The sequence below is a fragment of the Xyrauchen texanus genome, chromosome 36 (genome assembly GCF_025860055.1).
Source record: "Xyrauchen texanus isolate HMW12.3.18 chromosome 36, RBS_HiC_50CHRs, whole genome shotgun sequence".
NCBI lineage: Eukaryota > Metazoa > Chordata > Actinopteri > Cypriniformes > Catostomidae > Xyrauchen > Xyrauchen texanus.
In genome coordinates this window covers 37,423,413-37,451,302 of record NC_068311.1, presented here as the reverse complement: position 1 = coordinate 37,451,302, position 27,890 = coordinate 37,423,413, and the positions used below count along the sequence as shown (strand labels likewise).

The 27,890-nt window shown below is 41.8% G+C and overlaps 1 protein-coding gene across 4 annotated transcripts in view; it reads left to right on the top strand.

Annotated features, from left to right (window-relative positions):
- The first annotated feature begins 13,854 nt into the window (after positions 1-13,854).
- Positions 13,855-27,890, top strand: part of LOC127629868 (bromodomain and WD repeat-containing protein 3-like) — a 104,432-nt gene continuing 90,396 nt past the window's right edge. For all 4 annotated transcript variants that reach the window (XM_052107150.1, XM_052107149.1, XM_052107148.1 and 1 more), the window contains exons 1-7: positions 13,855-14,037; positions 14,133-14,191; positions 14,291-14,320; positions 14,524-14,583; positions 15,834-15,984; positions 16,083-16,181; positions 16,281-16,441. In XM_052107150.1, the coding sequence (XP_051963110.1) occupies positions 13,989-14,037; positions 14,133-14,191; positions 14,291-14,320; positions 14,524-14,583; positions 15,834-15,984; positions 16,083-16,181; positions 16,281-16,441 (609 nt within the window). In that variant the 5' untranslated portion in view covers positions 13,855-13,988. The remainder of the gene's footprint in view (positions 14,038-14,132; positions 14,192-14,290; positions 14,321-14,523; positions 14,584-15,833; positions 15,985-16,082; positions 16,182-16,280; positions 16,442-27,890) is intronic.

Below are 27,890 nucleotides of genomic sequence, written 5' to 3'. Positions count from 1 at the left end.
ATAATGCACATGCCCTCACAGAAACTGATGTATGATGTAACAGTATCTGTGAGCTCGTCCAGGTCTATAGCTGCAGCTTCAAAACACTGTAATCAGTGCAGTCAAAGCAGGCTTGTAGTTCCAGCTCTGCTCTGTCTCTGATGGGGTATGTAATGTGCTGTCTGTATTTGGGCAGTTCACATGTGAGATTTGCTTTGTCCCCAAGAATAATAATAACGGAGTCCAAGTATTGTTGTTCTGTGTCTGTGATTTGATCAGCCAGCTGTTGCAGCGCTGTATTCCCAGACACGTTTGGAGGAATGTAAACACACACCAGAATAAACAAAGAAAACGAGTAGACGAGTAGAAAGGCATACAGTTAATAAAGAGCGCTTCCAGATTAGGACAGCACATCCTCTTTAACGTAGTATTGACAAAGTGTTTACTGTTATGTAATTTTGCCATACAAAATGTGGGCAGTAGCAACGGACTTGAGCAATCCAAAGGCAAAGTTGTTGCGGGGGACAAAAGGTCCATTGTATGTGTACATGGACCTTTTGTGTTTAGAGGGATCGATGCCTTTTGGCACTGTTGTGCATGGGGTTAATGCGCAAATTTTTCTTTTTTCAGTTTGTTTTGTTCTGGGGGAAGTTCAGGGTTTGATTGGGGAATGTGAATGGGTCGGGACACCCCATAAAAGAAGAAAGGTTATTTATTTTCTTAAACAAAAGACATGTTATCACATCAAGAAACACATCATTCCTGTGTTATAACAACATTCACTGTTGTTATAAGTTTACACAGAATCATTAAAGAATGGAAAGAATTGAGATGTCACACAGGTCACATAAACTACAACACATTGAGACTGTATCACCTAGATATCTCATAGAGACTGTGTCTGTTCCCCAAACTACCAAACACAATACCCTCACTAAATCATTTAGAAAAAGTTTGAATAAGGTCAAACTTTAACAAAACAAACAAATTAAAAATACACATCATATAAAAATAGGGCTACTTAACATTAGATCTCTTTCTACCAAAGCACTAATTGTTAATGCAATGATTACAGACCATAGATTGGATGCACTCTGTTTGACTGAAACCTGGCTTAAACCGGATGAATATATTAGTTTAAATGAATCTACTCCCCCAGGTTATTGTTATAAACATGAGCCACGTCTGAAGGGTCGAGGAGGAGGTGTTGCTACAATTTACAGTGAAGTTTTTGGTGTTACTTAAGAGGACAGGATATAAATGTAAGTCTTTTGAACTAATAATGCTTAATGTGACACCGTCAGATATAAATAAAAATTCTCTGTCATCCTTGCTACAATGTATAGATCACCCGGGCCTTATTCTGATTTCCTTGGTGAATTTGCAAATTTTTTATCAGATATTGTAGTTACTGTAGATAGAGCTTTAATTGTTGGTGACTTCAACATTCACATAGATAATACAAATTATACATTGGGATTAGCATTTATCCATATTCTCAACTCTCTTGGAGTCAGACAAAATGTAACAGGACCAACTCATCGCCATAATCATACGCTAGATTTAATTCTGTCATATGGAGTTGATGTTGATAATATAGAAATTCTGCAGCAGAGCGATGACATCTCGGATCATTACCTCGTCTCTTGTATGCTACAATCAGCTAATGCTACTCAATCTACACCACGCTATCGTTAAGGTAGAACTATTCTTTCGACCACTAAAGATAGCTTCACTAGTAATCTTCCAGATCTATCTCATACACTCAATAAACCCCAAAGCCCAGAAGAACTTGATGAAATAACAAAAAATATAAATGCAGTCTTCTCTAGCACTCTTGATATTGTCGCCCCACTTCGATTAAAGAAAATTAAAGAAATAAGCCCTACACCATGATCACACTCATGCTCTCAAGAGAGCAGCTCGGAAATTGGAGCGCATGTGGAAAAATACAAAATTAGAAGTATTTAATGGTGCATGGAAGGATAGTGTCGGTAGATACAGACAGCAACTAAAAGCTGCCAGGTCAGCATAATTTAGTAAACTTATAGAAAATAACCACAACAATCCTAGATGTTTATTCAGTACTGTGGCTAAATTGGTTCGGAATAAAGCCTCAACAGAACCAGATATTCCGTCGCAGCACAAGAGTAATGACTTAATGAATTTCTTTACAGATAAAATTTAAATAATCAGAAATAAAATTGGAATTATGCAATCATCTGTCATAGCACCTCAGAAAACAATGTCTAATAATTTTCCTCACGTGCAATCCTTCTCTGTCATAGGTCATGAAGAGCTAACAAAATTTTTCGATACATCAAAAGCCACAATATGTTTGTTAGATCATATACCAACTAAGCTCTTAAAAGAGGTATATTATTAACTCCTCGCTATGCTTAGGACATGTCCCAAGAAACTTTAAAATGGCAGTTATCAAACCGCTTATTAAGAAGCCACAACTTGATCCTGGAGAATTGTCTAATTACAGACCGATTTCAAATCTCCCGTTTATGTCAAAAAAACTAGAAAAAGTAGTATCCTCCCAAATATGTTAGTATCTACAGAGAAATAGTATATATGAAGAATTTCAGTCAGGATTTAGGCCTCATCACAGTACAGAGACTGCTCTAATCAGAGTTACAAATGACTTACTCTTATCAACTGATCGCGGCTGCATTTTTCTTCTAGTGCTTTTAGATCTTAGTGCTGCATTCGACACGATAGATCACGACATTCTCTTGAATAGGCTGGAGAATTATGTTGGAATTTGTTGGAGTTGCATTAGCATGGTTTAGGTTATTAGCGGACCTCATGTAAATGAGGAACTGTCAAACCAAACACAAGTAAAATATGGAGTGCCACAGGGATCAGTTTTAGGGCCTCATTTCTCCATGTATATGCTTCCCCTGGGAGATATTATCAGGAATCGTGGAATAAGTTTCCACTGCTATGCCGACGATACACAACTTTTATATTTCTTCAAAACCTGATGAGATTTCACAATTCTCAAAATTAACAGCGTGTATCAATGAAATGAAAGATTGGATGGCCAGAAATTTCCTAAGAAACCTACCTAAGAAATATTGCTAAATTACGGCACATGCTCTCTGTTGCTGATGCCGAAAAAATTCATGCGTTCATGACCTCAAGACTAGATTATTGTAATACATTACTGGGAGGATGTCCAGCAAAATCAATAAATAAACTTCAATTGGTTCAAAATGCAGCAGCCAGGGTGCTAACGAGAACCAAGGTATATGATCATATTAGCCCCATTTTATCATCGTTACATTGGCTACCTGTTAAATTCCGTATTAATTTTAAAATTCTGTTAACTACGTGCAAAGCTTTGAATGGCCTAGCTCCGCAGTACTTAAGTGATTTCTACCATGCTATATTCCAACACGTTCATTAAGATCGCAAAATTCTGGCCTGTTAATAGTTCCAAGAATATCAAAATCCACAAAAGGAGGTAGATCCTTTTCATATTTGGCTCCTAAACTATGGAATAGTCTCCCAAACACTGTTTGAGATGCAGACACACTCTCTCAGTTTAAGTCTAGACTAAAGACTCATCTATTTAGCCAGGCATACACCTAATTTATCCTCCAACCCACAATTATGCTGCTTTAGTTTAGTCTGCTGGATCCAGAAACATTGATCATGATTTATATTTCTGCAATAAATTGAATGGCATCTATGCTTATATTATTTAATTTGTTTCCCTGTCTCAACCTCGGGACTCCTATACTGAGGTCACCAGAACAGGCTGGATCCAGCACCATTCATGCTTCGTGTTGGACTCCACTGCTACATGTCACTGAATGATGATGACTAAATGCAGCCGGTGCCAGCCAAACATCACTTCAGTCTATTATGATGGGCTTCAGAGGATTAGATGATGCCAACTCCAACCATAAGACATGGGATACTTCATATGCCATTGTCTGAACCTTGGATTTAGGATGGATCACACCGAACCTCACCGAAATTACCGGCCAGGTTGAACTGCGTTTCACATCCCTGATCTCTGCCTTCATCAGCTTGGTCTATTGATGGACTACGATCTTTAAATGGAATGCATAGACTAACAATTGCCAACAAAAGTCTTCTTCAGCCAATTAACAAGGACAATTGCAGCTATGTGAATTTCTGCAGTTAATCCAGGATGGACTTCAAAGACATTGGTCATTAATCTTATAGTTCAAACACAGTTGTTTTCAGCTTGCTCACTGGGGTTATTAATACAATTATTATTTAATTACTTATTTTTAAACACGATAAACAATCTTTATCTAATTACACCATGATGATTCATCGACATCATAGACATTCGTTTTATCGTCTGTTAATGCCTGATCTTCCGTAAATCTGCTTTGAAACGATGTGTGTTGTGAAAGGTGCTAACATTTTTTTTTCAATTTAAAGCTTACCCCAACCATAAAACAAGCCCGGATCAGTCTGATTCTTTTACACTTGCTGATTCAAGCAAGTGTAAAAGTTACCGTCCAATTTCCCTGATCCAGCTAGATGTAAAATTTGTGTCAAAAATTCTGGCTAACCGATTAAGTAAAGTTATGACTACTCTTTTACATATAGATCAGGTGGGGTATATTCAGTGAAGCAGCTCATCTGATAACATTAGGCATTTTATCAATATAATGTGGTCAGTAGAGAATGATCAATCTCTGGTCACTGCCATCTCACTTGACGCCGAAAAGGCATTTGATATGATAGGATCTTTTTAATATTTTGGAAATGTATGAGTTCGGGAGTACATTTATTGGTTAGATAAGTTACTTTATAGACACTCTTTAGCGGCGGTACAAACAAATGATTTAATTTCAGATTATTTTACTCAGAATAGGGACACCAGGCAGGGTTGCCCTCTTTCCCCATTATTGCTCTGTCTTGCCCTGGAACCATTAGCAGCCGTGGTAAGAAAGGAGAATGATTTTCCAGGGTTAATTGCAGGAGGTGTGGCCCATAAGCTTTTGCTTTACACAGATGATATTTTATTATTTGTATCTGATCTATGCTAGATCTATGCCTTGCCTTTTAATTATTAATTCCTTTTCCAAGTTCTCAGAATACAAAGGCAATTGGTCTAAATCCAAAGCTTTGGCTTTGACAGTGAACTGTCCAGTAACGACCTTCCAGCACAGGCGCCTTCCAGTGACCCAAACTGGGCATTAAGTATTTGTGAATTTTATTCCCAGCAAATTTGTCTGATTAATTTTTATCCCTTAATAAAAAGGTTTTCGAATGATGTGGACAGGTGGACTTCATTACATTTATTGATGATTGGGAAGGTTAATGTTATTAACATGAATTGTATTCCAAAATTCAACTACCTGCTACAGTCACTCCCTATAGATGTCCCTGTAACAAAGTCTTTAGTTCGGGCAATGGAGTATTCAGGAGACAACGAAGCAAGTTCAAGGTCAGTTCTTTTATTATCAATTTATTTTTCTCAGCAACGACATTATCAATCAGTTTAAAGGGTAACTAAACCCTAAACCAACTTTTTTTAGTTAATGATCTTTAAGCATGGGGCTTTATTAGTACTGGTCATTGATTCAAGTAATTTTTTTGACATTTGTGTATAAAGTGTTTTAATTCTACAATATATGGTGTAAAAACATCTGAGTGCTGCCCTCTTCAGGTTGAACGGTGGCTACTGCAGTTGAATTTTCCTATTGACTGCTGCGGTACTTCGTGACGTAAGCGGTGACAGCTGACGTAAGCAGGTTCCAGCTCACCACGCCAGATTCATGTACATGTCGTCTTGCGACCGTGTGAGGAATAATAATAACAGAGTCTGACAGCAGCTGTCAATTAATCCGTCACTACGAGTCTCAGGTGCCCTCAGCCCCGCACTCGGTTCGTTCCCTCTATCCCCGCCGGGGTCTGCCCACTTTTCCAGCATTTTCAAATATTTCTAGTGGGTGGAGTCAGACTCTGAGCAGGTGTTTAGTTACCCTTTAAATAAAAATGTAGCACACACTGGCTGCTGTGCTCTCGGGTGATTCTCTCTCCACTGATGCTGTAGTGTGGCTCTTAAATCTCCCTCCGCCATCACTATAATGAGAGACAGGTGTTAAAGATCATTGTGAACCAGGTGACGAGCCTTATCACTCTCTCTCTCCCGCAGACCAACACATGACCATGCCCCCCATGCCACAGTACCCCTCTCTTATTTCAAGCAATTTGATAGCATAGCAAAGTCCCTCATTTGGAATGGTAAACGTCCCAGACTACATTTCAACAAATTACATAGACCGATGGACAAAGGTGGGCTAGGCCTTTTTTATTATTATGCATTTGGTCTCAGGCATTTGGCTCATTGGTCGCCTCCACCTGAGAGAGCACCTCCCTGGTTTCGTATTGAACAAGAAGTACTTGCCCCTATTTCGCCATTGCAAAGCATTTCTATCAAACTAACCAGAGAAGCTAAGTTGCACCCCGTTATTTCTCATTTACACTCAGTATGGACAAAATTGGCCAGAGTGTTTAATACAGACATTTGTGTGAATGCTGCCTCTTGCATATGGCTGAACCCAAAATTATGTATTGATAAGTCCCCCTTCTGCTGGTCAGAGTGGATTGTGAGGGGGGTTACTACACTCAGTGACATATATGAGAGTGGAGAGTTGAGATCCTTTGGAAATTTGGCTCAACATTTTGGGATTCCCAGATCTCAGTTTTTTAGGTATTTACAGTTGCGCCACCTTCTCTGTACTATATTTGGGAGTAGCATACACCCCCCTAAAGCGACAGATACTTTGGGAGAGGTGATTAATGCTTTTGGAAAAGGTCATGAGGCATCAGTGTATTACTCCCTGCTAGTTCAGAGTCTGGGGGATGGAGCTTTAACTTCTATCAAGAGATTATGTGAGAAAGATTTTAATTTTGGTATTGGAGGATGGAGTGTGGGCTAGGATTAAAAAAAACTACATCTAGAGACACAAGGGTGCATGTGGCAGGGCGGAGGGCGGGGCCGGGTCGTGATCCTACACACCCGGTTCCGTATTAGGCTAATTATGCCTCCGTGAGGGATAAAGGCTGACTGCAGAGGATAGTGCGGGAGAGAGAGAGAGAGAGAGAGATCGTTTACGGACATGTCCGTCGTGTGTGTGTTTGTGTCTTCTTTCAAGTTTATCATTAAACTATTATTTATATTGAAAAGCTGGTTCTCGCCTCCTCCTTTCCATTGATCACTTTACACTAGTGCCGAAACCCGGGAAGGAGGGGGGATACGCCGTAGTAGAGTTCTCACCACTACAGTCCACCCCAACGGAGCCGACCGCGAGGGGAGAAGGGGCTCCTAACCGACCGCCCGGAGTGGTCAGGGCAGGGGCGGAGGAGTTCCCTACCAGCCGCTGAAACGCGGCGGGGTTTAAGACCGCCGACCGCGAGCGGGGAGGGGCTCACTGCTGACCGCCTGGAGCGAGAGAACCGCTGCCAGGGGCGGGGGAGACCCCTTAGATCCGCCCGGAGAGGCGCGGCTGTCGTCTGATAGAGGGTGGAGGAGTGGCCGAGGAACAAGCTGCGGCGTATCGGAGAACTGGCGAGTAAGAATTTTTTTTTCATCTCTCTCTCTCCTCTCTCTCACTGTCGCTCTGCGTTGGCCTTTTCCCTCTTTAAAATTTTACAGTTTTTTGGGGGGTACTACACTGTTACAGGAAGTACCCCCATTTTAATTATTTCTGTTTCCCTCCCCTTGTCCCCTCCGTATTAGGCTAATTATGCCTCCGTGAGGGCTAAAGGCTGACTGCAGAGGATCGTGCGGGAGAGAGAGAACGTTTACGGACATGTCACGTTAAGTTTATCATTAAACTATTATTTATATTGAAAAGCCGGTACTCGCCTCCTCCTTTCCATTGATCACTTTACAGAGCGCCTCATGCAATTCAAGATTTTACATTGGTTCTATTGGACCCCCTCCAGATTGTATAGTCTACATCTTTAAGACACATCCACCTGCTGGCGATGCCAATCAGAGGATGGAGACATAACTTTTGGGGGTGTGTTAAGATCCACAATTTTTGGTTAAAGGTTCAGAGTCTGGTGTGCAATGTATTAGGTACTTCATATCATTTTGCCCCAGACACTGTATTTTGGGTGATGGGGCGGTCATCGACATTGAAATAGACACATAAAGAGTTGGGTCTTAACCAGTCATGATCACCAGGCAGATAATTTTAAGGGGCTGGAGCCCTGTCTTTTCAGGAATGGTGCTCGGAGATGGGAAGGGTGGCGGCCTTTGAGGAGGGGTCATTTAATAGTCTAAAGTTTACAACTCAAATGTTTTGTAAGTAACTGTTAGGAATTCCTTGTCTTGTTTCACTGTTGCCCTCTGTCTGCCATTTTTGTCACCTTTGCATTCCATAGTTTTGTCCCTTGTTTAGCTCCACTGTCTCACTTGTCATTGTTTAGAACTACACTTCCCAGAATCCACCTGCCATCATCACTGCCATTTTGTTAATTGTTCTCACCTGTGTCTTATTCAGTCATCACTCACTGTGTATTTAAGCCCTGCTTTTTGTTCACTCCTTGTCGTTCGTTGAGTGTTGTTAGCCTGGTATGTGTTTCCTGCCCGTTTCCTCTGTCTTGTGTTTATTTCCCCATTGTGGGTTTTTTCTTTGTGTTTATTTGTTTATCTGTTTATAATAAAGTAAGCTTGCATTTAGACCCGCTCTCCTCGTCTGCCTTCGCTGTCTGCACACGTAACAGAACGTAACAGAACCAATATGGATCTAGCAGCTTACCTGATGGAACTGATCCAGGCGGAGTTGACCATCCGCGAGTACTCCCACTTCTTTTCCGCTGTTGCCATCCACACCGGCTTCGACGACACATCCCTGAAAACCATCTACCAGCTCGGGCTACCAACATACCAGCTGAGGGGATTGCCGAACTCCAGAGACCTCACGTGGAGGGAATATGTGGATCTAGTCTTGGGAGAACTCGCTGCCGGGGAACCACCTCTCTCGATCCCGGTTTCCGCCACTGGGCTTTCCGTGCCTGCCACGGCCAACGAGCCAGCGTTGCCAGCTTCGTCCGCCCGGCGGAGGAGGAGAAGAGGAGAGGCTTCTGCTCCCCAGTCTCCGCCTGCCCCGTCTGCGAGCCAGAGCCCTCGTCAGCTACGGTCAGCGAGCCAGAGCCCTCGTCAGCTACGGTCAGCGAGCCAGAGCCCTCGCCTGCCCCGGTCTGCGAGCCAGAGCCCTCGTCAGCCACGGTCAGCGAACCCAAGCCAGTGCATACCACGGTCACCCAGCCAGAGCCTGTCGCCTCAGAGGACAGTGAGCCAGTACCTGTTGTCTTGGTCGTCCCTGAGCCAGCGCCTGAAGCCTCGACCGTCCCTGAGCCAGCGCCTGAAGCCTCGACCGTCCCTGAGCCAGCGCCTGAAGCCTCGACCGTCCCTGAGCCAGCGCCTGAAGCCTCGACCGTCCCTGAGCCAGCGCCTGAAGCCTCGACCGTCCCTGAGCCAGCGCCTGAAGCCTCGACCGTCCCTGAGCCAGCGCCTGAAGCCTCGACCGTCCCTGAGCCAGCGCCTGTAGCCTCGACCGTCCCTGAGCCAGCGCCTGTAGCCTCGACCGTTCCCGGGCCAACGCCTGTGGCCTTCTCCCAGGCCTCCTGACTGACCAAAAGCCAGCGCCAATGGTCATGCCCGTCCTAGAGCCTGTGCCCCTCAAGCCTCCCGAGCTTTCCAGAGCTCCGCCTCCCAAGCTTCCCAGAGCTCCGCCCTCTGAGCTTCCCAGAGCTCCGCCTCTTGTGCCTCTCGAGCCTTCCAGGACTCTGCCCCTCCAGCCTTTCGAGCCCCTCGAGCCGCCCAGGGCTCCGCCTCTCAAGTCACTCGAGCCTCCCAGGGCTCTGGCTCTCAAGCCTCTCGAGCCTTCCAGGGCTCCACCTCTCGAGCCTCCCTGGGCTCTGGCTCTCAAGCCTCTCGAGTCTTCTAGGGCTCCGCCCCTCAAGCCTCTCAATCCTCTCGGGCCTTCCAGGGCTCCGCCTCTCAAGCCTCTCGAGCCTTCCAGGGCTCCGCCTCCTGAGCCTCCTACGGCTCTTCTCCCTGAGCCTCCTACTGCTCTTCTCCTCGAGCCTCCTACGGCTCCGCCTCCCGAGCCTCCTACGGCTCCACCTCCAGAACCTTCCAGGCCTCCGCCTCCAGAGCCTCCTACGGCTCCGCCCCCAGAGACTCCCGAGCCTCCTACGGCTCCGCCTCCCGAGCCTCCTACGGCTCTTCACCCAGAGATTCCAGAGCCTCATATGGCTCCGCCTCCTGAGCCTCCTACGGCTCTACTCCCAGAGACTCTAAAGCCTCCTATGGCGCCGAATTCCTCTGCTCCGCCTCCTGAGCCTTCTAGGGCTCCGCCTCTAAAGAATCCTATGGCGCCACCTCCCTCGGCTCCACCTCCAGAGCCTTCCAGGGCTTCGCCTCTAGAGCCTCCTATGGCGCAACCTTCCTCAGCTCCGCCTCCTAAGCCTTCCTCTGCTCTGCCACCTGAGCCTCCAGAGCCTCCCTCAGCTCCGCCTCCTGAGCCTCCAGAGCCTCCCTCAGCTTCGCCTCCAGAGCCTTCCAGGCCTCCGCCTCTAGAGCTGCCTACGGCACCACCGCCCTCAGCTCCATCTCGTGAGTCTCCCTCAGCTCCGCCTCCTGAGCTCCCAGAGCCTCCCTCAGCTCCGCCTCCTGACCCGGCCCCTGTCCTGTGGCCTTCTCCCAGGGCCCCTGACCTAGTCCCTGTCCTGTGGTCTTCTCCCAGGCCTCCTGACCTGGTCCCTGTCCTGTGGCCTTCTCCCAGGCCTCCTGACCCTGTTCCAGTCCTGTGGCCTCCTCCCAGGCCTCCTGACCCGGTCCCTGTCCTGTGGCCTCCTCCCAGGCCTCCTGACCCGGTCCCTGTCCTGTGGCCTCCTCCCAGGCCTCCTGACCCGGTCCCTGTCCTGTGGCCTCCTCCCAGGCCTCCTGACTTAGTCCCTGTCCTGTGGCCTCCTCCCAGGCCTCCGGACCCAGTCCCTTTCCTGTGGCCTCCTCCCAGGCCTCCTGACCCAGTCCCTGTCCTGTGGCCTCCTCCCAGGACTCCTAACCCTGTTCCCGTCCTGTGGCCTCCCCCCAGGCCTCCTGACCCGGTCCCTGTCCTGTGGCCTCTTCCCAGGCCCCCTGACCCAGTCCCTGTCCAGTGGCCTCCTCCCAGGTTCCCCAAGCCTGCCCTCTGTGCCCCCTTGGACTTCCTGCCTGCCCTCTGTGCCCCCTTGGACTTCCTGCCTGCCTTCTGTGTCCCCCTGGACTGTCTATCTGCCCCTCGTTGCCCCCTGGACTGTCTATCTGCCCCTCGTTGCCCCCTGGACTTCCTGCCTGCCCTCTGTGCCCCCTTGGACTTCCTGCCTGCCTTCTGTGCCCCCTGGACTGCCTGTCTGCCCCTCGTTGCCCCCTGGACTGCCTGTCTGCTCGTTGTTGCCCCCTTGGTCTGTCTGCCCACCTCAAGCTCCCCCCAGTCATGGACATTTTTTGTTTTGTTTCATGTTACTTTGATCGTCTGGAATCCGATCCTTGAGGTGGGGCTATGTTAGGAATTCCTTGTCTTGTTTCACTGTTGCCCTCTGTCTGCCATTTGTCACCTTTGCATTCCATAGTTTTGTCCCTTGTTTAGCTCCACTGTCTCACTTGTCATTGTTTAGAACTACACTTCCCAGAATCCACCTGCCATCATCACTGCCATTTTGTTCATTGTTCTCACCTGTGTCTTATTCAGTCATCACTTACTGTGTATTTAAGCCCTGCTTTTTGTTCACTCCTTGTCGTTCGTTGAGTGTTGTTAGCCTGGTATGTGTTTCCTGCCCGTTTCCTCTGTCTTGTGTTTATTTCCCCATTGTGGGTTTTTTTCTTTGTTTATTTGTTTATCTGTTTATAATAAAGTAAGCTTGCATTTAGACCCGCTCTCCTCGTCTGCCTTCGCTGTCTGCACGCGTAACAGTAACACAACAACAATGCTGTGATGGAAAAAAATATATTTTGCAATATATCAATACTTATTTAAACTATTTCCTTGAACCAAATGTTGACAGCAGGTGAGCAGTGAATGTAAGTGAAAGAGCCTTGTTCTTGACAGTCAAATAGATCAGCAGTCAAACTGATGTTGTTAACATGTTTCACAACGCCCAGCTGCCGGCAGGGACAAAACGATACCAGCTTTTTATATTTGACACCTATCCAAAGTCCTGATCATTACCATGTTTTTGTACATGTAACAAAAACCTTGTTAGCGTCACTAGTTTCATTATACTAAAATATTTTCCAGAACGAAATTAAAGTACATTTAAGTATTTTTATAATTTTCCATGAAAGTGCATTTTCCATTAAGTGCATTGCATATTTCTAGGTTTTCCAGGACATGTGGGGAACCCTGCTTTGATTGGATTTCTGTGCTTACAGTTTGGAAAAATATACACCGATCAGCCACAACAATAAAACCACCTGCCAAATATTCTGTACAGTAGGTCCCCTTCGTGCTGCCAAAACAGTGCCAACACACATCTCAGGATCCTTCTCACCACAACAATACAGAGCGGTTATCTGAGTTACCATAGACTTTGTCAGTTCAAACCAGTCTGGCCATTCTCTGTTGACCTCTCTCATCAACAAGGCATTTCCTCTCACTGGATATTTTTGGTTTTTGGCACCATTTGGAGTAAATTCTAGAGAAAATCCCAGGAGATCAGCAGTTACAGAAATACTCAAACCAGCCCATGTGGCACCAACAATCATGCCACGGTATAAATCACTGAGACCCCATTCTGATTACTCCATTAACTGAAGCTCCTGACCCGTGTCTGCATGATTTATTCACTGCTGCCACACGATTTGCTGATTAGATAATCGCATGGATGATTGTTGGTGCCAGACAGGCTGGTGTGAGTATTTCTGGCTGATATGTGATAAAAATGGCTAATCTCCTGGGATTTTCACACACAACCTCTGGAATTTACTCCAAATGGTGCCAAAAACAAAAAACATCCAGTGAGCGACAGTTCTGTGGATGGAAATGCCTTGTTGAACAGAGAATGGCCAGACTGGTTTGAACTGACAAAGTCTACAGTAACTCGGATAACCACTGTTTAATTGCGATGAGAATAGCATCTCAGAATGCTTTTCTAAAATGCGGGCAGGCGCTGATTTGGCGGTATGAGGAGGACCTACACAATATGGCAGGTGGTTTCAGTGTTGTGGCTGATTTGTGTATAAAGTTCCAAAATTTTGGCAATTCTGCATTCAAACATTAAGTATAGTAACACCAAAAAAAGCTGCTGTAACTGCTGCAGTATTAGAAGGTAATATTAAGAGCCTTTCAGGTTAAATATGTAAGAAAACTATACATTTTCCAAAATCATTATCAAATCATACAGTCTGTCAACTAGCCTACTGTTTTATTACAGGATTTGTGTCATGTGTTGCTGTACACTGGACAGTTTGTAGATGCAGTGTATTTATCCGAAAGCTTTCTAGCACAATATACGTAACTGCAAATAATCCGACGTGCATATTGGTTGTTTGCACATGTTTAAATATTCAAACAGTCATATTCTTGGAGACTGAGCCACAGACAAAAGATTAACGGAGTCGCCATTCGCGGTGACGTCATGGTACGTCAAACAAGAACGCTGGTTTTTCATTGTTTGAGTTAAATATTTTAATTTAACTTCAAATAATGCTAAAAACTTAACGTTAAAGCTGTTAAATTGCATGGTTTCTGCTTTGCTGAAGTAGACGACTGATTTTTATATTGTGCCCAAGGAGCTCCACTATATGCTGCCCCTCCTCCTGTTTCCGGTATTCAGGCGGAAATAGTGTTGAGCTCAGGCCCTTATACTTCCAATGGCGACAGAAAACTGGCCGGACAGAAAGCGGGAGCAATCGTGGAGGGGCTCGAAACGTACAATCGACATTAAATAATTATTTAATTCACAAACTACACATAAAGTTCGTATACACATATCGTATCAATTAAGCTATGGCCGATACTGCAGACAGAAATGGGAGTATTTCACCACTTGAATCGGGTAAGGCACATTTAAGACAAATTATTATGAACTATTGTTTTGAGTTTATTAATCGTAAATCGAATAATAAACAATCCGGTGGTGTCCGTTCGCAGAGTTGTATTACTTGATATCGCGCTTTTTGAGCACGGGGCCGTGTCGGAAAGCTGCCGAGGTGAGTTGTCTTTGGTCTTCGAGACTTTTATATGAGAATTATGCTTAAAATGATGTGTGGATTAAGGCACTGATCAGAAGTCATTCTCATCTGTTGCAGGCACTTGTGTGTGAGCTGGAGGAAAATCAGGTGTGTGCTCGATTGCTTCATCATTTGTTTATCAGTCATTGTGTATGTCTCACTCTTGAATTGAGACATTGATTTTTCAATCTAATACTTCTAACATTATCTGTTCTCACAATTTTTTGTGTTGAGTTAATGCTATTATTAAGGTCATTTAAGCTTAAGTGGCTTTCTATTCGCCGCCATTAACCAGGCTTACTTTTTGATAGCTCCTTCCACGTCGATTGGATTGGGAAGGAAATGAGCACCCGCGATCTTATACAGATTTGGTAAGTGTTTTGATATTGCTGGAGCCTGTGTTGGCATGTGTTTTAATTCTCGCACGTGTTCATTTGTGTATTTAAAACGCATTTATGGTTTAAAAGCGAATAGTTGCGTAGGGACATCTGAAATTATTTGTGCCATTTTGTTTCATTGGCTAAATATATTTGACAACTTAAATCAGGGTATAGATAGTTGTTATATCCACAATGCTTTTCCTATACTGTGTTTTGACTGCTTCCCTATTATTTAGTGCTGTATTGCAGTTAGGGTGGGGCCTCGTCGGGTTTTGGCTACGTCAGGATGTTAAACCGTCCAATCCGATATCTGGAAAAGCTGTCCTATTTTTGTTTTGCATGTGACCTGCGCTGCGATTGGCTCAAATGCGGACCTTGTTTGATTAAACTCCTTGCGCTCAGCCACATCAGACAGGCTTTTATTTATGTTTTCCTGAAGGGTCATGACCACCGGTCAGTTACCTTATGGTTGTAATACTGGTTTAAATAGCTCAAAATTAAACAAGATACACTTATAAAAGTGTATATTCCTGCTTTTATTAAAACTTTCCGTTTAGTTTCACATCATTAATGCAATCTAGACATCAAATAGATTCACTAGCAAAACATACCATGATATATTACCTTTTTTCTTTTTTGTAGTAAATGAAGAGAGCGTGGTACTTTTATATATACTATGCTACTTTATATACAGTTTCAGTATCATGCTATTGTCATCATCTGTCTTAGACATCTTTTTTTCATAAGTTACCATTGTAATGGCATGCAATTTTTTTAAGAACCAAGTTAATACTATAGTGTATGGATATAGTAATCATTCAGCACAGTGGTTATCATTCATTATGTGTATGCAGTATCAAAGTAACCATCACTTTACTATGGTAACACCACAATTCTCTTGTGCTTTGACAAATGTTTTCTTTTTTCTTTTAGAAATTATGTTTGAGATTTAGTTTTCCTTGTCCTTGAAGTCATCATGAAATCAATATGTACCCGTTTACTTTTATGGTCTGGGCCTTATTCCATTTTTTTGTCTTTATAATCTTTCACTAAATTGTAATAACACGCTACCACTCTGAAACAATGTTATCAACCCCTGTTATTTTCTCATCATCTCCCTTCCAACCACCTGTCACGTAGACCCTAATTTTAACAATATAATTGATTCCCAATGGATAAAATAAAGTACCTTTTAAGAACTAATTAGATTATTGAATATCCTTAAATTATTCTTTGTAAAGGTTGCTGCCAACAGACATATCGCCCCAGACCACTTGCTGCAGATATGCAAGCAGATTGGGCCTATTCTGGACCGAGAGGTGCCATCTGGTGTGCTGGGAGTGCACTCTTTACTGGGGGCTGGGAAGCACTCTTTATTGCGAACATCAAAAGGTGAGACCATCCTGGAACTTTGAACATTATTGGCCTAAGTGCGAGTCCAATAATCTTTGCTGAAATGTCACCAATGTGCCTCATTTCACCATCTCTAGACTGTGGCAGTTGTAGTTGGAAAGCATCGACTTTTGCTGCACTTCACAGAGGGAGACCACCAGAGAGGCCTTTAAGCTGCAGGGATGCTCCAAATATAGGTGAGCACCTTAATTTATCCACTTTTATTGTTTTAGATTTGTGTTCACATCTTGAGTAGCATAGGCCATGGTTTGAGTGGATTTCCTCTCTTGTTTTAGTGGAGGTGTGCCGAGGCAGAGAGCTCACCGGAGCTCAGAGCTTCAGTTCTGTGAACCCCGTCAGCAATTATCAACACATGAGGATGCACAGGAGGATTCTGGGCCATCTCTCTGCCGTGTACTGTATCGCCTTTGATCGGACAGGTTCCAGGATATTTACGGTGAGTATCTAAGTCCTTGTTGCATCCTGAGACTCACCTTTTTGTCCCTTTTTTCAGCTATGGGGTGCGGAGTCTGTGCCCGATATGGCTGGGTATCGAGTTCGATACATTTTAGGCACCGACCGAATTGCCTCTAAACAATTGAATATCTAAAAATTTCTTGACATTCGGTACCAAATTTCAATACCTAAGGGGTTAATCCCGTCAACGTCAGTGATAAGCATGTAGCATGCTAGATGTGCCCAAATCTAAAAGTGCTGGTTATTGGCTGTTTAGGCATCAAGAATAAAACACTAGTATCAGAAAATTGGTTGAGTTCCATGTCCAAGAGAGCATGTTAGCAGTAATATTGTTAACACTGTTCTACATTACTCAGAAATACTAAACCAAAATAATGAGCCTTTAAAATATAATTTTTTACAAGCGCACACACACGATGCAGCAAGAGAATGTCTGAACATTGTGTTAATTTATAGAGAGAAATGCACATTCGGGTTGAGCAAACGGATGATGATCTCGGGATCAATGATGGTCAGAGTTATCGCCAAGAGCTGATGCCTTTGACCATGTCATGACGATATTTGGCTCGTTTTCCCATTAATCTATTCAATTATTATTATCAAATTAATATTACAAATAATTTGCCTGTAGACAGAAAGACATGCGTTTGAAGAAACACTCTTTATTATATTATTAAGTACAGATGACCGAAAAGCCATATATGGGCATATATCAGAATATACTTTTATTTTTTGAGTGCTGCAAATGACCTCAGACATCTCAGTTCAGGTGGTGCTTTGAGTTCAGTTCACTTTATTTCCACAGAGCAGTTTATGGTGAACACAATATAATACAAACTATATAAAATACAAAATGTATAAAATAATACAAAAACACGTTCACCTCGAACCATGATTTATATTTCAGTGATTATCATCATTATAATTATTATTTTTACATTTTATAATTGTTTTGTCTTCATTTGTATAAGTAATTTTCCGCCTACATGTTTAGACGGATACTTGCCTGACGGTAAATGGAAAGGTGTGTGTGTGTGTGTGTGTGTAGTGTATGTATATATATATATATATATATATATATATATATATATATATACACATTACACACAGTATCTCACAAAAGTGAGTACACCCCTCGCATTTTTGTAAATATTTGATTATATCTTTTCATGTGACAACACTGAAGAAATGACACTTTGCTACAATGTAAAGTAGTGAGTGTACAGCTTGTATAACAGTGTAAATTTGCTGTCCCCTCAAAATAATTAAACACACAGACATTAACCCTCTGGGGTCTGAGGGTATTTTGGGCCCTGGAGAAGTTTTGACATGCCTTCACATTTGTGCTTTTTTCAGTTGCTTAAAAATATATTAATGGCTAAAGTCTGATAACACTGTATTCAGCACAAACTGGGCAACAATAATATGTGAGCTACATGTATGTACATGTTTGTATTTTTGAGAAAATAACGTTTATGCATGGTTTTTGTAAAAACTAAAATTAAGTAATTGATATAAGGTCATATAACACATATTAAACATTTATCCACAAGACTTTTGAGAACTGGATCTTGTAGCCTAGATTTTTTGCTACAAAATGATGTGAAAACCATCCTGAGAACTCATTCATACAAAACAATATAGTAATTTAACTTTTGTAAGACAATTGTGGTTTTGGAAGTTAATATGCGAGGAGGCGTGAATGATCGTGAATATTCATTGTAATTCACACATGAGAGACAAAGACCCTCCCCTGGGCCTATCAATGAGGGATAGAGAATGAATGTGAGGAGACTTAATGATCCAAATCAAGTTTTAAGTTAAAATAAGTAATCTGACTATACATTTTCTTTACATAAAGACTTTACTTAATTTTAGACCTACACTACCATTAAAAGAAGTCTCTTCTGCTCACCAAGACTGGATTTATTTGATCCAAAATACAGAAACAACATTGATATTCTGAACTCTTTTTACAATTTAAAAGAACAGTTTTCTATTTAAATATATTGTAAAATGCAATTTGTGATCAAAGCTGAATTTTCATCATCATTACTGCAGTCTTCAGTGTCAAATGATCCTTCAGAATTCATTTAATATGCTGATTTTGGGCATATTTAAAGTGCATTTTACTAATTTACACTTGAACAGATATTTGCAAGCACAAGCTTTGTTAATGATAATGAGGCAGCATAAACGCTATTTAAAATATAATCTAAACATTCATATAATTTTATATCATATTACATATCATATTTATATCATACAGCATACAATTTAAATACCTGCTTTAGCCAAAACACCATTTAAATGTAACTAAAACTTGCTTATTAGGAGTCATATTTCAAATGTCAATACTCTGAATCCTGGTTGACAAGTCTGGAAACACTCCCACTAGTAAAATATGTGCATGTTTATATAAAATAGCATGTCAACTAATGAAAACTAAATGACTTACTCGTCTGAAATTGTATCCTCTGCTGGATCAAGTCTCTCTTCAAAGTACAAACGTTCATCGGAGTCCCGCTCTTCTTCTGAGGAAAATGTTAACTTCCATACTATCCTGGAGCTTTCTCATCAGTGTATCACTGCAAACATGCAGAAAAATGAATGAAATGTGTTAAAATCAAACCTCACAGTCGCCTGTGTATCGTTACAAACACGCAGAAAAGTTGAGTTGTTTACATTAAACCTCACAGTCGGGGGCGTGTACATTTGCATTGATGGTCTCAGCACATTAGCGTATGAATGGCGTGCTCTGCTGGTGGTTGGGATCACATTACAGATAATTAGATGGCCTAGTAAAAACTGTACATCTCTGTTTCAAACAGATTGCATTGCAGGAGAATATTTGTTTTAAATTGTTTTATTTAAAAGTAGACATTTTAAGCCAGGGCCTGAATTTCGTTTTTTAAACTGGGGGGGGAATTCCTCCCTTACATGGGTCACATGGGGGGGATCTAAAGATTATGGGGGGTGGGGGGTAACTTTTGATGCATTGCTAATTTCATCATCTTCATTTATTATACAGATTTGTATGCATGAATTGTGCATTTCCAGTTCTCAAAACAGTTAATAACAACAACAACAAAAAAACTTTATACAAAATACACCATGCTCTTCTTCAAATTGACATTAAGACCTCAGTTTAAACTAGGCCAGGCTATATATTAATGTCTCTCTATTTCAGTGTCGTTCATGTGGTTCAGTTCAATTCTTTGCTTTTTTTTTTTTTTTTTAAACTTCATACAAAATACGCCATGCTCTCCTTCAAATTGATATTAAGAACTCAGTTTAAACTATATGTATTTATGTCTATCAGTTTCAGAGTCTTTTTAATGCGTTTCAGTTCAATTTCATTCAATTTAATTTATCCTTTGACTGCTTTACCTCTGTGAGATTTTTTTGTGGATCTTCAGTTTGGCTGCTTGTCGGCCTTTCGTTGTCGGAGACTTTTTTCTTTGGATTGTGATCTGCATCATCCGAACTTGTCTTTCGCTTCAGCCAGCGGTCCAAATTTAAACCATATTTAGATATTTAAACTACGCTAACCGAACAATTCATTGTCTGTGGCCGTGTTTGTGCACGCGGGAAATATGCTGCGCATAACACAAGAAAACAAGGAAAAACGCGCAGTCACATGCTCAAACAATCAACAACATCGCTCTAGATGTGTAAATACAAGTGAAAGCGCGGCGCGGCGCTGTCTCCTTTCCACAAGCGCGTGCTCTCCCGTGGCGTCTGTCGTTGCTATGCAACCATGAACTGCGCTCTCCATGATGACAAGGAAGTATCAGCAAAAGATTAATTGATTTCTAGCCCTTGCTTTACTACTAGATATATTTATGGAGATGAATAATAAGGCGCCCTGTACAGCTATCATGATCAGCTGTTCGGCCGAGAATTCAATGTTACGCTGTAAACTGATCAGTTGGTTCGTTGCTGCCGCGCTCTATCACTCGCACACCATAAAAAGCAAAATGGTTTTTAATGTTTCAATTGCGTGATTAAAATGACATTATTTGGAAGCGGATAATTTCTTCACAAACAGCTCATTATGACTCAATGTTAGAATGCTGCACCTACACTCGATAGTGTGGATAAGATCAGCGCAACGCAGACCACTGCATTGACAGCATGAAACATGATCTGTCTGTAACAGCCAGGGCTCAGCGGAAGAGAATGCCGGTCCAGCGCTGATTGAGGTATTAAATTCGAAAATAAAATACAGTTTGACATCTTTTTTCTCGCATCTGTGAATTTATTTTTCAATCATTTGCTCTGAGATGAAGCAAATATATTTGTGCGGGAATTTCTCGCACTACAAAATCTAACCTTGCGGGAATGGCTTAAATTATGCCCAATCCCTGCATTCCCGCACCGAAATTCAAGCCCTGTAAGCTTTCTTTAGACATATGTTTCATGTTTGTGTGAGAAGTATTCGCGGAGTTTCAGTTAATTTTTGTGACGTGTTTCTGAAAATGTTTGTGAACACAGAGACTGCTGAAAGCTCACCCTTTTTAATTTCTTTATTTTACAAAAGCACAAGATTTTGTTGTTATCGTGAGTGTACACAAATAAAAGTAGACCCTTTATAGTCTCTAATGATGTCTTACACTTATCTGTATACCCAAAAATGGGTATTTTAAGTTGTTTCTGCTGTAATGACGAAAATATCCAGTAGGATGCGCCGGCGCGTCCGTCGACCCCAGATTGTTAATGTCTAAACCGCTGGCAACAAAAGTGAGTACACCCCTAAGTGAAAATATCCAAATTGGGCCCAATTAGCCATTTTCCCTCCCAGGTGTCATGTGACTCGTTAGTGTTTTTAAATAAATTATTTAATTTTCAATGCAAAATCAATAAACCAAGAATATTCACTAATCCCACAGCCCCAAGGTTTCCGATGTAATTTGATATATATTAGTGAAGGACGGAACAAAACAAATTTATTTACATACATAATATACTTTCCTGGATAACGAAATACCTGACTGGTAGAGAATGCACGGAAGAAGCTTCTTTTCCAGAGAGATGTTCACAACTGTTGTTAAGCCATCTTTAAAAAAGCTGAACAACACATATTAAATGCACTTACTTTTTTCCAGTTTCATTTGAACTTTTAGTTAAAATAAATAAAAAATGAAGTTAAAAGTTTGAAATCAAGGTGCCTTGCTTTGTGTAAGCTTAACCCGAATCATTATCCCATAGTACCACCTAGCGTCCAGCCAGCGGTAATACAGTTGTTTGTCGTTTTCCTGTTGAGGGTTTTTTTTTTTTGTTTTTTTTCTCGGACCAAAGTATCGAAAAAAGTATAGTTTAGTAACTGGTATCAGTATCGACAAATTTTGAATGATAACCAGCCCTAGTTCTCAATCTGGAATCGTTCCACGCATTTCATACTTTGTTGCTGTTAAAAACTTGTATTGTTGTTCTGTTGTTTTTCTTTTATTGCTTGTGATTTGTTTCTTTGTTCTTTAGGGCTTTTAATATTGAATAATTATTATTATTTGAACTAGATACAATGTTTATGCAAATTTGTTTTTAAAAATGTGTATTTTGTTGTGGTGAAATATACCAAAATTAATCTAGATTGAATGGAGAAAGCTGTATCGATACCCAGCCCTAATGTATGTCGAACTGCACACTGCAGCTCCAGCCACTTAATTTCCCTGTGCAGGGCTCAATGCTAAGGATTTTTTCTTCTGGCCCAGTCGGTCCAGTGCTTCAGACTTTTATTGCCCTGCCAAAATTTTCACTGGCCCCAAAACAAAAAATGGCTGATATATCATGGATTAAAAATATTGTCCAAAGCTATTTTATTTTATATATATATATATATATATATATATATATATATATATATATATATATATATATATATATATATATATATATATATATATATATATATACCTATATCAGTGGGGATTTCTTTAAGACTGCAAGGGAAGCTCAGCCTCCCCTATAATGTCAAAAAAATAATGGTCAAATATGTACTATTGTGTAAACAATTTATTGACTAAAAATGCGTTAGAACACGTTCATCTTGAAGACGAGATCGTTCAGAATCAGCTACATTACATATAGCAGGTCGGCTGACTCGATTTACTTCTCATACATTCCCGTAGCGTCAGTGCATTTTCCTGTTGAAGCCGAGCATTCATTGACTTCAATGGGGCTGCTCTGAACAGTTTTTTTCAGTGCTCCGAAAATAGACGGTCATTGGATAAATGCTGCGATTATGTCCCGCCCACGGACGCTCAGCGTCTCTGGGGGTGAATGAGGAGTGGGCTGGCCCGGACTCCGGGCTTCCGCGTGATGATTGGAGGATCTGTCGAAAGACTGCATCTCCTTTTGATTGACAGCGAATCTGTACTATAAGAAGTCACTGAAGCTATTTCAGCTCAGTCCCATCGCGGATTTCTCAAGTGTAGTCGAAAGACAAACTGCTGCAACCTATTTCTTTATATTTGTTTGGCGAAATTGCTAGTCAATTTGCATAATACATTTCACACAATTATACACCACATTTCTTGTTTCAGTTTTACCAAGTTTAATATATTTTGTTTTAGAGCGTTCGTTCGTTCATTCATACAGTAGGCTAGGCTAGCGTCGTACGGGTGAAACTGCGCACGATGGCAGACGGTGCTAATATTGTCGACCTGATTTTGGCGAAGCCATTTGAAAGTCTTCCTTACGAGGAAAAATTAGAATTAAACAGCAGGGCAGATCAACACCTAAGATTGATTTAGTGCAAAAAATAGGGAAAAATAACAGGTCTTTTCAGCTCTCCTGGTATGACAAAGTTAGCTGGCTGACTGGAAGTGCTGTGACAAATAAAATGTACTGCTGGCCATGCCTCTTGATGAAACCATCTCACGGATGTGTTGTTTGGTCAAAAGTGGGGTTTGGAGATCTGTCTAACTTTGACAGGGCATATAAAAGACATGAAAAGAGCAATGAACATGTGAGTGCATGTGCAAGATTAAGTTGCATGGGCAGGATCAGGGTTGAGCATGCAATCAATGAAGGTGCTCGCATTCAAGTGACTAAACATAATGAAACAGTCAAACAAAACAGGGCCTTCCTAATCCGCCTTATTGATGTAACATCCTTGCTTGGCCGACAGGAGCTGTCATTTAGGGGACATGATGAGAGTAGTGAATCATCCAACAAGGGAAATTACAGGGAGTTCACAGAAACATTATCTAAATATGACTCTGTACTGTCCACACAATTAGAGTCCTCAACTGTGTTTTCTGGTATGTCCCATACTATTCAAAATGACTTGATCTCTGCTCTTGCAGCCACCATTTCTGATCAGATCAGAGATGAAATTCAGGATGCTCCCTTTTTTGGATGGCAGGTGGATGAAACAACTGATATATCCTGCCGTGCCCAACTCTCTGTCATTGTTCGCTATGTGGATAGTGCAGGTAAAATTCAGGAGCGCTTTATTGGATTTTTTGATGTTTCTGGAGGGCGAGATGCTCAGTCCGTTTTTGATGTTTTAAATGAGAACATGCAGGCCTGCAATTTTAAGGATAAGCTTGTGGCTCAGACCTATGATGGGGCTGCTGTCATGGCTTCAGCACTCAATGGTCTGCAGGCCAAAGTGAAAGCAATAGCCCCAAGTGCAATGTTTGTGCATTGCTATGCACACAGACTGAATCTGGTGTTGTCACAGGGGGCTAAATGCTTGCCTGAGTGCAGAATTTTTTTTGCATCACTCTTTGGGTTTGGCACATTTTTTTCAAAATCCACAGAGAGGACGTCTTTTCTGGAGTCTGCAGGCTGTTCAAGGTTGCCCAGAAACGCTCCTACTCGATGGAATTTCACATCACGGATAGTGAGCACTGTGGCAAACAATTATGATGGCCTCCTGCAGACATTTGAAAACATCATTGCAGACACGACAATTGATGTTGATACACTGGATTGTGCCAAAGGCTTTCTGAGGAAACTGGAGGATTTTGAGTTTGTGTTCATGTTGTACACATATGAACAAATCTTCACTGAGACTGATGTGGTCTTTGATGTTGTCCAGCAGAGGGCGATAGATGTTTTTTACTGCAAGAAAAGAATTGAATCTCTTCTTGCATTTGTCAAAGAGAAAAGGTCAGAGGGGGCTTTCCAAGCTGTTTATGCCAAAACAGCAGATCTCACATCAGACCCACGAGATGAGCCCATGAGAAAGCGCCGTCTGACCCAATTGCAGGATCCCCAAGAGCACTACAGAAATCTCTACATGGCCATCCTTGATAACATCTTGGAGCAGATTCCTCAACGTTTTTAAAATTTGGAAAGTATGCTTTTCTTAGAATTAGTCAATCCAGGGAAATTTGATGACATGAGACAAGAATTTCCAGAGGAGGCCTTCCAAAGTGTCCTGAAAAGTTATGGCCATCACTTTGATTCAGGGAGACTGAGGTCTGAACTTCAAGTCCTGTATTCAGATCAGGACTTGCAGGGTAACAGGGGAAAGCTGTGTGATTACTTGGTGTTCCTCAAAGACACGGAGTTGGACAGTGCAATGCCTCAGCTTTACAAACTGTTCTCATTAGTGGCAACAATTGGAGCTACATCTGCAGGTGTAGAAAGGAGCTTCTCCTGTTTAAAGCGTCTCAAGTCCTACACCCGTAACACAATGGGCCAAGGTCGTTTAAGCAGCCTAGCTCTGCTGGCCATTGAGAAGACACTGGTCAAGTCACTGGAAAAGACGCCTAGTTGGTACGACAGAGTCACAGTGCATTTTCTCGAAAAGGAACGTAGGGCAGAATTTACTTTTAAATAAGTTTATAATGTAGGCCGAAAATGAGCTTCCCCTCTTTGAAAGACCAGCAGCCGCCACTGCTGTGTATGTATGTATATATATATGTATATACAGACAGACAGACAGACAGACACACACACACACACACAGACAGACAGTCTACCGGTAAATTTTTAAACCCTTACTCATTCTTTATTATAATTTTGTTTTCACATTTTAGAATAATGGTAAAGTCATCAAAGCTATGGAGTAACATAAATAGAATTTTCCAATGATTATCAATATATTTCAGCATTTTCAGATATAAATAGGGCTGCTTTTCACAGTAGTCTTTGTCTCTTCAAACATATTTCTCAACACTTTGCGTGAGCGTCAGGGTAAATTAAAAGGGGTCGCTCAATGGATGAGTCTGGCGGACAAAAACAATTTCTACCTATGACTCCCAGCTATGACTCTAGAGGCTGCTCAAAATTCTGCAGCGCCATAGAGTACAACTTGCATAGTTTTCCATTAAATTCGACCCAAATCATTGTCAAAGGACATAAATTATTTTCTCTAACCGTCACTGGATGATATTTTGTGTATAAACTACCGGTCAAATTTTTTTAAACACCTCATTCTTTATTATAATTATATTGTTGTTTTTTTTACATTTTAGAATAATAGTAAAGTAAAATTTAAAATAACGTAAATGGATTTATGGGAATTATGTTTTGACTAAACAAAATCCAAAATAAAGACATGTACTCTTGACATTTTCTCAACCAACTTATTGAGATATCACCCGGGGATGATTTTTAAACCGTATTGAAGGAGTTCCCATCTATGTTGGGCACTTATTGGCTGCTTTTCTGAATTTTTTGGTCCAAGTCATCAATTTCAAAACCTTTTTTTTGGTTTAAATTTTAGTTTTATAATGAGATAAATGAATATGGTTGCACAAATTATATTTTTGTCTACAAAACTAATTTCAAACATTTAAGCATACTTTTGACCTTGTGTGTGTGTGTGTGTTTCTTTCAGATAACCATTTCTGTAATTCACATTTAGGTGGCAGCAAATCAACATCTTTCATGTGCTTTGAGTCATTAAATCATTGATAAAGCACAGAGTCTGAAACGAGTCTAATTATACTTTATTCAAACCAGCGTGTCTACTAAGAGATTTTATCAGTGCTTAAATATCATAAGTGTTTTCCCTGCAGATGACAACAAAGCATATCATTTTGTGAACTGCTGTGCATGACCATCAAGGAATATACAAAAAAGACAACATAGCCTGAAAGTAATTACATGTTTTAATTATGTCCTGATGTCATTGGAATGTCATTAGTCACTTTTACTCTTAATTAATCTAGCTCTTTTCTCTCCTAGTTAAATGGGATTTCTGAACTAAACGAGCGACCTGCCTCCTGTCAATCGGTCATAAGACGCTGATCCTCCATTCATAAATTAGAGGAAATGGGGCGTATTATTTCAATGGCTCAAAACAATATGCTCCATCATAGCCCACACTCCAATGCTATTGGCTCACACTACAGTCAGTCATTACATGTGATAAAAGCAAACAAAGTGCCTCACGATTCAAACAAGTGCAGTGTTGCGTCTGCAGCTGTTTAGAACAGTTACGTGCTGGTTGCAAAGTCACATAATTTTAGGGTGCTGAAGCCCTCCTAAAAAGTCCTAATAACGCCGATGGCTGCTGCTAAGACACTTGTTAGTAAGTGAGGACAGTTCTAGGAGAGCGTGCTCTGTAGCTGCATGCTCTTGTGCACACAAGACTGTTCCTCACCGCATTGAAAGCTAAATATAATCACTTTCTCTAATCTGCGAGTGCTCTGTTAGAAGACTGTAAAGGAGTTCAATGGGAAGGATGCACGAACCGGCTTGGCAATATAAATAATATTTTTAATGACAAATTTTTAAATACAAAACATGCACATGACGGACCTGTCCGTAAACTATCTTTCTCTCATCGCACTACCGTCTGCCATCGGCATTTATCCCTCTGAGGCTTAATTAGCCTGATAAGGGACCGGGTGTGTGTAATCACAACCCGGCCCCACCCTCCGCCCTGCCACATTCCTCCCTCGTTCTCTTGTCCCCTCCCTCTTTCCCTGGGGGAGGGCGTGCTTTAAGCCAGGTCTGCCGGCAGGTCATCCCCATCTACCTGGACGAGGGAGGGGACAAGGTTCATACATTTTAAATTTTTTTTTAATAAGCTAATTTTTTTTTATATCCTCTCTTCTCACCAATTTGGAATGGCCAATTCCCACTACTTAGTAGGTCTTCCTTGTGGTGCGGTTACTCACCTCAAACCGCGTGGTGGAGGACAAGTCTCAGTTGCCTTCGCTTCCGAGACCGTCAATCCGCCATCTTATCATGTGGCTCGCTGTGCATGACACCGCGGAGACTCTGCACGTGGAGGCTCATGCTATTCTCCGCAATCCATGCACAACTTACCATGCGCCCCATTGAGAGCGAGAACCACTAATCGCGACCACGAGGAGGTTACCCCATTTGACTGTACCCTCCCTAGCAACCGGGCCAATTTGGCTGCTTAAGAGACCTGGCTGGAGTCACTCAGCACACTCTGACTACCACCCCTGGAGTCTCAAGTTTGAATCCAGTGTCAATACTCGCTAGGCTACCCA